Consider the following 12,747-nt stretch of genomic DNA (forward strand, 5'->3'; position numbering starts at 1 on the left):
AGTTGCAAAATATAAAGAATTAATAGCGAAATGTTAAAAACGGCGATTTTTGTGAAAGTATCAGCAAATTTATGTACATCTAAAGTTTCTGAGGCGGTTTACCTTAACTTGAGAATTTTCAAAATCGCCAAATCCCAATTAGCTGTTTCTGGAACGTGCCACATTTGTTCGCTACTTGGTGATGTGATAAAAAGAAAAGCTGGCAGCACTCCGCAAGGTTGCAGAAATCTCTTAAAATATGTCCGAAAAATATTTTGATATGGAAGGAACTGCTTTATACTGTCAAGGAAAAATCTTGCACTTTATTATACTAAAATTAAATTTTTTAGTGTCTAATTAAAATGTTTGCAATTTAGGTGAAACCTTGCAGAATTTTTTAAATTTTTGTACAAAGTTTGGTCCAACCCTAGAGATGTACCACATTTTTTTGAAATCTACCACATCTTTTACAGATTCTACCACACAGAATATTTTTAAAGTCCGATCACTGTTTCCAACCTCTTACGCTCTGGCGTTAACCTGCCAACTTGCCGCAAGCAACGTATCGCATATAGATGCACGTTGGTCATTTACGTTCGACTATTATTGGAGAGTCCATTTGTCGTTTTTTGGAGTTTCTGGGGCACGATGATCGCACGAACAAATCAAGGCTATCACAGAATCCATCATAGTCCGATTTTCGTGAAATTTACGAAAATGCTATTGAATTCAAGTAGCTACGAGCTACAGCGTATGATTTAAATACATACGTTCGTAGCAGTTTAGATTCAGTGATCGCTTTTTCGTAGATTTTATAAAAAATCGGACTACGATGGATTCCGTGATAGCCACCAACATGAATTCTACTTTGACAAGATGTTGGAGAATCGCGACAACACAGCCGTATACCTACTATATGCTTTTACGCGCATAGGCTAAATTTCTCGCACCTAGCTTAAGTGTTTGACGAAGGCTGAAGGCATATCTTCACCATTATAACTTAAAATAAAAAAGTTTAAGGCATGCAATAAAAGAATACCAAAAAGTGTTCTCAAAACTATTAAACATAAAAAATTGCACTAATAAAATCCATAATTTAAAATGAAATAAAATATCGCAATTGTTTTTATATGTCCATATTTTTAAAATGAATCTTATGCACTCACAGTAAGTCCTAAACCTATAAATGACTAATAAGAAAAACCAGTGAACCCGCATGGCGTTAAAGCGCCAACATTTAATTAAATCTTTCAAAGAAGTGAAACCCTATTTAAAGACCTCAAAAAATATTCCTAATGGTTAATCTAAACCATTTCTCAGTGATGAGAGGTCTCGCATGATGTCGGTTTTCATTTCATCAAATTTCAAATCTCCCTGTAACTTCAAAAAATAAAACCTGTGCAAATCTAGGTAGAATCCCAGTTCTTTAATTTGACTTCTCATTTTGGAAATTCGAAATAACGGTGCATATGTGATGACCTCCACAAAAATAGATGGCAACTCTAATTAAAAATGTATCAGCCTAGTTTTCTGAAAACTCTTCCGTTTGACACTAGTATTTCGATATTTCATTTACAGCGTGGCGACGAATAACTGTTACCCAGGTTTTTTTGAGAAATAAAAGGGTCCTTTATAGATTTTGCGAAAAAAGTATTTTATCGTTAATTTTTCACAGATTTTACTTTAATTGTATTAATTAGTTTGGAAATTTTAATCCCTATTTACATTTGCTAGCAGTGTAAACTTTTAGGGAAAAGTTCATTTGGCACGCAGGTCTTCGTCAGTTAATTTAATCCATATCTTCTGTAACCATGGGCTTATTTTCTTCATTTTGAGTCCCTTATACTCCCCCTTTTGTCCAACATAAGGTCTCATACTCAAAAATCGAATAGGCTTGGAACTGGTGACTAGGACGGCCATTCCTTCGACCAACCTTATAAATTTTTTTCTTTTTTGTACAAAGCCTAAGAAAAAGTACACCTGAAAAAGACTTGCGTGCCAAATGAACTTTTCTTTCCAAGTTTAAACTGCTGGCAAATGTAAATAAAGATTAAAATTTTAAAACTAATTAATGCAACTAAAGTGAAATCTGTGGAAAATTAACAATAAAATACTTTTCTCGCAAAATCTATAAAGGACCCTTTTATTTCTCAAAAAAATCTGGGTAACAGTTATTCGTCGCCACGCTGTATGTATCTTTCGCACAAGTAATACAAATTCGACTTTTCAAACAGGTGGCAACCCCTTTAAAAGTATTTTCAAACTAAAATTTTTTGCCTGGCATTGTTATACATATTTTAATTAACTGATGAATTAAGTTGAATTTAATTTTTTTAACCACATGGCAACTCTCCTAAATACAGTTTAGAAATAAATTATTTTCAAACCCAATTCGATTGATACCCATCTTTTGATAATCCATTTAACTTATTAAATAATTTGAGCTTAATTTTTTTAACAAAAAAAACCAAATGTTAAGCTAAAAGATTTCTTAACACTCGTTCTTTTGATAACCGTAATTTAAAATTTCATGTAACTTATGTATAATTAAACGAAATACCACTTTCAAATGAGACGGCAACCCTCTTAAAAATTATTTTCCGAACTAAAATTTCCTTAAATATTTTTCGTCCGACATTGTTATAAATATTTCATGTAACTGATGAATTAAGTGGAAATTTATTTTTTAAACACGTGGCAATCCTCCTAAATATAGTTCTTAAATAAAGGATTTTAAACCCATTTCAATTGATAACCATTGGTTAGTAATTCATTTAACTTACTAAATAATTTTAGTTTAGCCCTTTAAACTAGGGCAACCCTCAAACACATCAAATATGTTCTAAATTGTCAAACTAAGTATTTCGTGAAGCTCTTTCATTTGACATCCATCGTTAATATTTCATATAAAAAATAGTTCAATTAGACTTCCCAAATAGGTGGCAACCCTATTCAAAATATTTTCAAACTACTACGTTCTTAAACCTCTTTTGTATGACACCCATATAGCGATACCTTATTCACTTACCAAATTCCTTTAATTAAAATTGAATTAAATTTTTTTTTTTAAATGTGGCAACCCTCCTATACGTAGTTAAGTTATAAAGCCTTTTCAAACCCATTTCGATTGATACCCATATTTAATAATTGATTTAACTGTTTAATTAATATGAGCTTATTTTTTAACAGGTGGTAACTTTTTTCGAAAAACTGAAACCTTCTTGAACATCCAAACCCTAAGCCCTTTAATTTGGTACCTCACTTTTGAAAATCGAACGGACGGTGCGGTCTGAGGGCATTGATTAGAAAATAACTTGAGTCTAATTATTTAACAGGTGACAACTCCTTTCGAAAAAGTAAAACCAGTTTGCACATCTACAGGCCAAGCGCTTTAATTTGACACCCACTACCATCCATCTGTGGTAATTTCGTCAAAACGTAATACTTTTATGTTTTTCAATTTATTTAACGTTCCAATGTTGTTTATATGTTTTTCAATGTATTTAACGTTCTAATGTTTTTTATATGTATGTGCATTTATGTGAAACTTACTTACTTAATTTAAGTGTACATAATCGCCCCTGATGATGCTAAGGTAGTTAGCGAAACGTTGGGCAAAGAAGTGGAGAAAAAAGTGTTTTTCTTGCACATGGAGAAGTAGATCGACCAGCCTCAAAACAGTTTTGACGAAATTACCACAGATGGATGGTAGCAATACTTTTATGTTTTTCAATGTATTTAACGTTCCAATGTTGTTTATATGCTTCTCAGTTATTTAACGTTCTAATGTTTTTTATATGTATGTGCATTTATGTGAAACTTAATTACTTAATCTAAGTGTACATAATCGCCCCTGATGATGCTAAGGTAGTTAGCGAAACGTTGGGCAAAGAAGTGGAGAAAAAAAGTGTTTTTCTTGCACATGGAGAAGTAGATCGACCAGCCTACAACAATACCAACATATAACAAAAACTCGATCAAAAGCTTAGAAACAATCCTTACTAATATTATAAATCCGAAAGTGAGTTTGTTTGTTTACTTTGCTTTCACGCCTTAACTACTCAACGGATCATCATGAAATTTTTTTTTCTCGATTTTAATCTCGATTAGATAAGGGGGCGTGGCACCTCCCATACAAACGGAAATTTTCATACAGCATTTCTCAGGAAATATTTTTGATATATTACTGGAACTTGATACGCAGATATATAAAATCATTATCCACTCATGGATGAGGGCTGAATATATTTTTAAAAGGGTTGCCACCTGTTTGAAAAGTCAAGTTTAAATTGGTTATGCGCAACCTATCTGAAGAATTAAAATGTAGTTGTCAACGAAATATTGTTAAAAAGCCTTTGGTTTGAGAGTTTTGAATAATATTTAAGTCTTTCACAAGGGTTGCCACATTTTTAAAAACTAAGTTAAATTATTTTAATTTAAATATTACAGTATAAGGCGCGCAATGGTTCTGGTGGTTGATTTATCGGTGGTGACTTGAAATTTACCACTGCACAACTCAACCCTGGTATCTCAGAATGAAGCTTTAACGCATAATAATACTGGCATATCACGTCCATTGGGCCAATCGTAACACATAAGAGTTCGATATACTCAATGGCGCAACAGGTCGATTTAATTTGACATTCACGGCACCTTTTCTAACTTGGCGTTTATTCGTAATGACTCCAGCGCTATCTGGCAGCCCTTTTTGGCAATAGTATTGCCTTTACCGTTACCAATAAATATTTTGAAGTGGATGATAAATAAAATTTTTAGTAATAACTTCACTACAGCGCCAATTGGCGGGTGAAGTTTTGTAAATACACTCTCCAGAGAGCCACTCAAAAGTACACAATAAACTTCGTTAAAATCGGTCCGGGCATTTAGAAGGATTTCACTCACCAACACACAGACACAAGAATTATATATAAACTTTTTTGCGGTGCCATGACCCCTTTTCAAATAGCCCATTTTTCTCCATGAGTATAAGATTGATTTCATATATTGCCGTACCAAGTTCCAGTAGTCTACCGTGAACACTTCCAAAGATATGCAGTATGAAAAAATCGGTTTGTATGGGAGGTGCCACGCCCCTTCATATATCAAAATTTTTTGCCTATAACCATCCTTGGAACGTCTGAAGCAGGTATCCGAAATTTCAAAAGAATCGGTTCGGCCGTTCTCGAGCTTTGCGAACACATAAAAAACGGCTCTCAAAATATATATTGTTGTAGAAGATTGGTATGAATCTAAATGGTTTTGAATGAATGAAAAAGTTGCCAACTGTTCAAAAATTTAAATTCAAACTACTCAATAATTTAAATGAATTATTAAAATATGGGTGTCAATTGAAATGGTCTTGAAAGGGCTTAATTTCAAAACTACATATAAGAGGTTTCCATCTGTTTAAAATCTCAAATTGAGTTCAGGGGATAAGTTAATTGAAAAAGTATGACAAGTGAGAAGTTTAGGAACGGTTTAGTTTGAAAATATTTTGAAGATGCTTAAACAAATTTTAAACCTCCTGTTTTTTAATTGAGCTTCCTTGAAATAAATTTTACTCAATGTATCACGTAGAAATTTCATACACCCAGCGAAGCGGGTAAGGGCGATCTAGTATTTGATATAAATTTTAAGCAAATACTTTAAAGATGTACGAATTTTATGAAATGAAAGAAGCAACTTTGAATGAACTACTCCAAAAGGCCCTCTAAAGTACGTCCTATAAAATCCCTTCTGGAAGGCCTTCTATGGGTTGCGAAGGAAGAAGCCCTTCAATTGATGCCAGGAATGTAGAGTCGAAGGCCTCTTGACTCTCAGGAAGGCCTTTCGGAAGGGCTTTTAACTCTTGAAATTATCTGCTGGTTTATAAAATGATATATATTTAGGCTGTTTGCGAGTTGACCTACATTTTAGTACCTAAACTAATATTCCACTGGAAATTTCCAGCACTGCTACAATTTAGGAAAACAACTGCTAAAACTGTGCGAGTTCATTTGACAACCTAAATTGTTTGGATATAAAAGTGAAAGAACATAACGTCCATTTCGTCACCGTCACCGTCAGTTGTCCAAAAAGTTGAACTGATGTATATTTATGAAGTAAGTTACATGAACAAAGCTGACGGTGGCGGTGACGCTCAAATTAGCTCAACTTTCATCTCTACTTATGCGTCTGCGTCAAGCAGGGTGTCCAGATTGTTAAAAAAAAGCGCCATTTCTGAAAAAAAATCGCCAAAAATCGCCAATTTTTTTTGTTAAAGTTCACGAAATCAACCTAACAAATCTTTTATTTTAAAAATGAGATCTTGCTATAATAAAGTTAAAAAAAACGAATATAATACCTTCAGGGTAATAATAAATAACAGAAATCACTTATATAATATTGATGTTCAAATAATTTTCTTTAAAAATACCCATACTTTTTAAAATTATTTGTATCAACACATTTTCCAATAGAACTGCGCAATTATTAAATTTATTATAACTCATACTAATTGATTAATCACACAATCCGATTTAAAGCGCTCGACGCTAAAAGATAAAATGAAAACCTATAATAAGGCGGGATCAGCTATTTCCACAATTTCTTTAAAATCACCTATAGTGTCTGAATCATTTACATTTGTGTTGTTGTCATATATTGAACCTTGATAACATATATGTAATACTTCTATATTGCTAGCACATTCAAAGTACATTCCCCAACATCAGAGTGCCGAAATATTAAAAAAAGAAAGAGAGATCCGATAAGAGAATGCACTCAAAATGATAATTTTACTTTTCAAAATTCAGGAGCGGTTTCACAAATTTTTATTTAAAAACAACTCTTATGAAAAATTAACAAAAAAATAAAATTTTTGTAAATCTATGAGAAGCGCTGCGGCCGTTGCTGATGGCAGAGGATAAAAATACCAATTAAAGAAGGACTTGGCATCAGTTGGCATTTCCAATTGGCGTCAATCAGCATAGAAGGGGATCGAATAACGTGCTTTATTGGATTCGGCCAACATATAAAATACCACACCGCTTTATGTGTAAATAAGTTTTGTCTTTGTTAGGAAAATATCTTTTATCTTCCAATTTTCGGATTTCCAAATAACGAGGAGCATCGGAGAAATTCGTCATACCGAGCCCTAACCGCTAAAATAATGTATATATATATATTTTTTTTATTGACTTTTTCATGCAGCTGCTCTAAGAGGCATTTATGCATGAAAATTAAATTTTGGAAAAAGATGTCTGAAGGCGGCGAAAGTTCAGATGTTGTAGTAAATTTGTTGAACAATGCAATGGAAAAGTTCAATCTGAAAAGCATACTATCAAATATTTCTATACGAACTATTCAAACCACAAAATGAATCAAATTTAACTGATTAAATCGAGCCCTAACCGCCAAAATAACGTGACATTTTTTTCAAAATTTTCTTTTTGATGCAGAAATATTCCTAGATCATCTAGATACATTTCTGCATCAAAAAGAAAATTTTGAAAAAATGTCGCATACGTTATTTTGGCGGTTAGGGCTCGGAATTTTTCTGTGAAATTACATCGAAGTGATTTTGGTAAACCCTTAAGAAAATTCATAACTTCGGAAATTATGCATTGATTTTTATAAATAGTACCTGGTTTTACTCGGAATTGCACATTCTTTTCGAAGTAATGACTGAAAGAGACTATTTTGTTTTAAAATTTTGTACAAAATGTTGTAGAAGTGGGAAAAGTAATACAAATTTGTGTTGACTTGAGACTTATTTCAACAACTTTCAACACATTTAAAATGTGCTCACAAAACTTATTTATTCTTTAAATAGTACAAACATTTTTCCTCCTAAAGACTATAAAACTTAAAATTGGGTAAAAATTAACAGCTGAAAATTTTTTAGTGCGGGAAGTCATGTAAAAATGTTTTTTTTTTAAAAAAGTCGAGAATTTGAGGGTGTTAAAAAATTGTAAATGCAGTTTCGTGAATTACTTGATCAGCCCTACGACGAATTTTAGGTCCCTTAAGAAGTTCACGATCAGTGTAAAACCTTGTGATTAAAGGTAAGTGACAAACAATATCACTTCTAAATGAGGGTGCTATAGATTTGGCCAATCTGTATAATTTGCTTCAAATTAAGTATGTAATGGATTTTACAACATTTACGTAATAAATAAAATAGATCTCAGAATGAACGAAATTAATTTTACTGTACCGGATTTTTCAAAAGGAAAGGTGGTTACGTATACTTCTACAATCACAAAAATTTTCATGGCTGTCTTTCTTTGATTTCGAATGGAAAACTCATTGCGATCATATTGTGCTAGCAATATAGAAGTATTACATATATGCTTGATACCATACTGTTTGATATTGGAAACGTTTTGCAGCAGAAACTCACAGTATATAGTAATCCAGATATCCAAAACAAAAAATGTAAATATGCTTATTTGACATTTTGTTTGAATGTATTGGTTGATATTTTTTCACAGTCGTCGTTTTCGTTAACCCAAATGAAATCCAATTTAAATATTTTCTTATAGTGAAAAACATGATAAAAACATAGTAAGGTAAAACCGTTCTCTCAATTCGTCGGCCATGATTTTTTTTTTGAAGTTTGCCAACATTTTAAAATTATATAAAATTGAGGGTAAAAAAAGGAACTGTTCAAAGTTGTTGTTGTTTGAGATTGAAAATGAGAATGTGTGTGTGAGTTTGTTTGTAAAATTTTAAAATTAAATTGTTTGCAAACGCCAAGAATTCGAAAAATTCCTCTCAGCGGTTTTACCTTCCTATTTTTTTATCATGGTGAAAAATATTTTCAAGTCACATAAAATAAAATGACGTGAAAAACAAAATTCCAAGCAAATCAAGCGTGAAGCGTAAGCGATTATGACCGGATGCAGTTCCTACATAAGTCAAACCGTGTTCCAAACACAACTTTGAGTGAATAATGGTGGGCTGACTTTGAAAAACTGTCCCATCGATTAGGCGGTAAAACAAGTATTACTTAGCTTAAGGTAGAATCCTCCAATTTTCAAATGCACGAAATTTGTATGTATTTGTTCAGCCGCTTATTCACATTTGAAAGAGGTTTATGCATGAATTAATTAGTCTGTTCCTTTGAACTTCGAACTAAAACCTGTGGAACTGTCAAACTACAATTTTACTCTCTCAAGTAAGAGTAAAAGGAGAACAGATGCAGAAGTGCACGGGAACGCAAAAACACTATTTCCTGTAAAAACGTCAGTCGGTTTGTTTACATATCATTTGTACAATACAGATTTGGCTGAAATATCACTAACTAATTATTAAAATCTATACATATTCAAATATTTCGTTGTTTACTTCCATTTTTTTTTACAAATATAAGGTTCTTTGCTTTCACCGCTTTCTGTTTTTGTTTGCACATGCAAATCAGCTGATCGTTTGACACTTTTCATGAACTTACAGGAAAAATAACTCCGGACTAAATCCTGTAACTTCTGACTAGGAACAGTTGCTCAATTACTCTCTCAGAAGTGTTCCTACTTACAGGTTTTATGTCAATAGGAACGGCTTCCTGTAAGTTCTGACTAAATCCTGTAAACCGGACTGCTATTGGAGCAGACTAAGGGCCGGTTTCTCTATCTCCGGTTAACACTAATCCCCCGTTAAACATCGTTACCGACCTTATCGACTCCCTGTTATATGCATGGAGTTAGAACGTCGATAACAATGTTTAACCGGGGAGTTAGAGTTAACCAGAGATGGAGAAACCGGCCCTAAATGAAAGTAAAGATGGTTTATGCAGATAAGAAAGCGCGTCTGTTAACCGTATAAAATGTATGTACATACAGCGTGTCCCAGAAGTAACCTGCCAAACTTTAGGGGAAGGTAGGTGAGGGGTGGTCTCTCTGATAAACAAAAAAATTTCAGGTAAAAGTGTTCCCGTTTTTGAAATATTAACATTTTTTTTAATTAAAAAAAATCGTGCCTTTTCATGTAGTTTCTTTAACTTCATCTACAAACCAGGCTATACTTAGTAGATTTTTTATGTAAAATACTTCCAGCTAGTTGCTTCTCCATACTCAAATGCAATGTAGTTAAAATATATTAAGGAACCATCATACAATTTTAATAAATTTTTAACTTTTTGATATTTTCTTCCCCAACTTTGACTATCTCTGGTGAAAAAAAACGCACTGAGCTATAACTTTACATTACATAAAAAAATTTCTCATTTAATAAAAATTTCAGAAAGGTGCCACTCTTACTGTTTCGAGTAGAAAAAAATGTTATAACCGCTTTTGTGGGCAAAGGACTGAGACAAGCTAGAATGTATTTAATTGATTTAAATGTAAGTTGCTCTTGTTACCGACCAATGACATGCTAAATAGTACAAAGGTACATTATTACCTGCTCCTGACATTATTTTATGTTATTTACCGGAAATAATGAAAGTGGATTTTGTGGAATTGGACCCTTCGAACATTGTGTTATTAATACTATGACAGAGAACACGCAGTATACGTCGCATGAATATGCGGATATTCACCTAATTTACACGGTGTAGCTTGCTGTAATGCCAGAAGACTCTATGCAGAGCGATACCCCAATCGTCGGCATCCGGGTCGTGAAGTATTCCCCCGGACCCATAGAGAAATATATGAAGGTAAGTTGTGTTAGATCCATCGACTTCAGTGAGAATGATGGAAAGACGGACGGGAATACCAAAAACTACAGTACAAAAAGCTTTAAAAGACCATCGATTTCATCCCTACGACATTCAACGTGTTCAGGCTCTACAAGAAAGAGATTACCTGTCGAGGGTTAGATTTTGCCGTGAAATGTTGCGAATGTATGAATCAGACCCCAACCTTTTTAATAAAATAATTTGGAGCGATGAATCATCATGCAAACGTGATGGTTATTTTAATTGACATAACCTTCACAGTTGGCAGATGGACAATCCTCACGAAATGAGAGAAGATCGTTCGCAGTACCGGTACAAAATAAATTTATGGTGCGGTATTTTTAATTGTCAGATATTGGGACCTGTGGAACTGCCGCCAACGCTCAACTCTCACAGTTATTTAGAGTTCCTTCAGGAACGGCTTCCAACTCTTTTAGAAGATATGCCCTTAAACCTGCGGCGAAGACTATAGCTGCAAAACGACGGGTGCCCTACTCACTACGAGCGTGAAGTAAGAGCTCATTTGGACGAAACTTATCCTCGCCGATAGATTGGACGATACCGGCCAATCACGTGGCCCGCTCGATCGCCAGACCTGAATCCATTAGATCTTCTACTGGGGCTGTCTTAAGGACAAAATTTATTCAAAAACAATTCAAAACGAAGAGCATTTGCGGGAACAAATAAATGGAGCTGCTGCTGAGGTAGCACAATTGAGTTTAAGATCTCTAAAAGCGTATTTTCTTAAAAGGCGCCGAGCTTGTATTAGAGTAGAAGGTCGCCAATTTGAGCATATTTTATTAATAAATGAATAAATTTTTCTTCAAACAAGTCATGTATATTTTATTTCACGTGAACCCATCCTTCACAAAAAATATTGATAGATATAGCCCTAGTTATAGACTCTAGTCAGAATTCTGGTAAGTCACATAAAATAATGTCAGAAGCAGGTAATAATGTACCTCTGTACTATTTAGCATGACATTGAACAAGAGCAACTTAAATGTAAATCCATTAAATACATTCTAGCTTGTCTCAGTCCTTTGCCCACAAAAGCGGCTATAACTTTTATTTTTCTATTCGAAACAGTAAGAGTGGCACCTTTCTGAAGTCTTTATTAAATGAGCAATTTTTTTATGTAATGTATAGTTATAGCTCAGTACTTTTTTCTTCTTCACCAGAGAGAGTCAAAGTTGGGGAAGAAAATATCAAAAAGTTAAAAATCCCAAAATAGTCCTAATTTTATGATGGTTCCTTAATATATTTTAACTAGATTGCATTTGAATATGGAGAAGCAACTATCTGGAAGTATTTTACATAAAAAATTTACTAAGTATAGCCTGGTTTGTAGATGCAGTTAAAGAAAATACATGAAAAGGCACGGCTTTTTTTTAATTTAAAAAATGTAAATATTTCAAATGTTTTTGTTTATTTTTTGTAAAATGTACATATCGTCGTTTAAAGTACAAAACCGCTTATCGTCATTCTGCAAAACCACGTAACTGACATTTGCTGCCAAAAATTGGATTTGCTCACACAAGCTCTTAGCTCAATCCTTATCCATTCATCCTGAAATATACTAGGTAGATATGCGATTTCTTTATACAAAATGGAACCATTTGAAATATGGGTTTTTTTACTCTCTAGAAAATAATTTATGCAACTTCACATACGCGGTTTTGCATTTTGTTGATACGCGGTTTTGTACTTTAAAAGACGATATGTACCTTTGCATATTCCGGTACATTTGCTTGTACCCAAACCTTCGTTTCGGTACACGGTACGGAACCAAAAGTTTCGGTACTGTACCGGAGATTTAGGTACAGGTGGTCACCTTAAGTATACGTGTATATTTGTAAACTACTACATAGAATAAAGTGCCATATCATAACAGGGCCGGTCCAGGGAATTCAACAAACAAACACAAATTTGACGGTCTCATGTTTCCTTCACGCTGAAATCCATATCGAGCCCTAGCCGCGAAAATGAATTAAGACATCTTTTTTCAAAATTTAATTTTAATGCATAAATGCCTCTTAGAGCAGCTGCATGAAAAAGTAAATAAAAAAAAATATATATATATACATTATTTTAGCGGTTAGGGCTCGGTA

At 33.5% G+C, this 12,747-nt stretch overlaps 1 protein-coding gene across 1 annotated transcript in view; it reads left to right on the top strand.

The window, feature by feature from the left end:
- Window positions 1–627: 627 nt before the first annotated feature.
- The window catches only part of LOC118749691, a 29,437-nt gene continuing 17,317 nt past the window's right edge, over window positions 628–12,747 (top strand). The window contains exon 1 of the mRNA XM_036484487.1: window positions 628–730. Coding sequence (XP_036340380.1) covers window positions 628–730 — 103 coding nt within the window. The remainder of the gene's footprint in view (window positions 731–12,747) is intronic.

The sequence above is a fragment of the Rhagoletis pomonella genome, unplaced genomic scaffold, assembly GCF_013731165.1.
Source record: "Rhagoletis pomonella isolate Grant_MI unplaced genomic scaffold, Rhpom_1.0 Rhpom_scaffold_00033, whole genome shotgun sequence".
In the NCBI taxonomy this organism is placed as follows: domain Eukaryota; kingdom Metazoa; phylum Arthropoda; class Insecta; order Diptera; family Tephritidae; genus Rhagoletis; species Rhagoletis pomonella.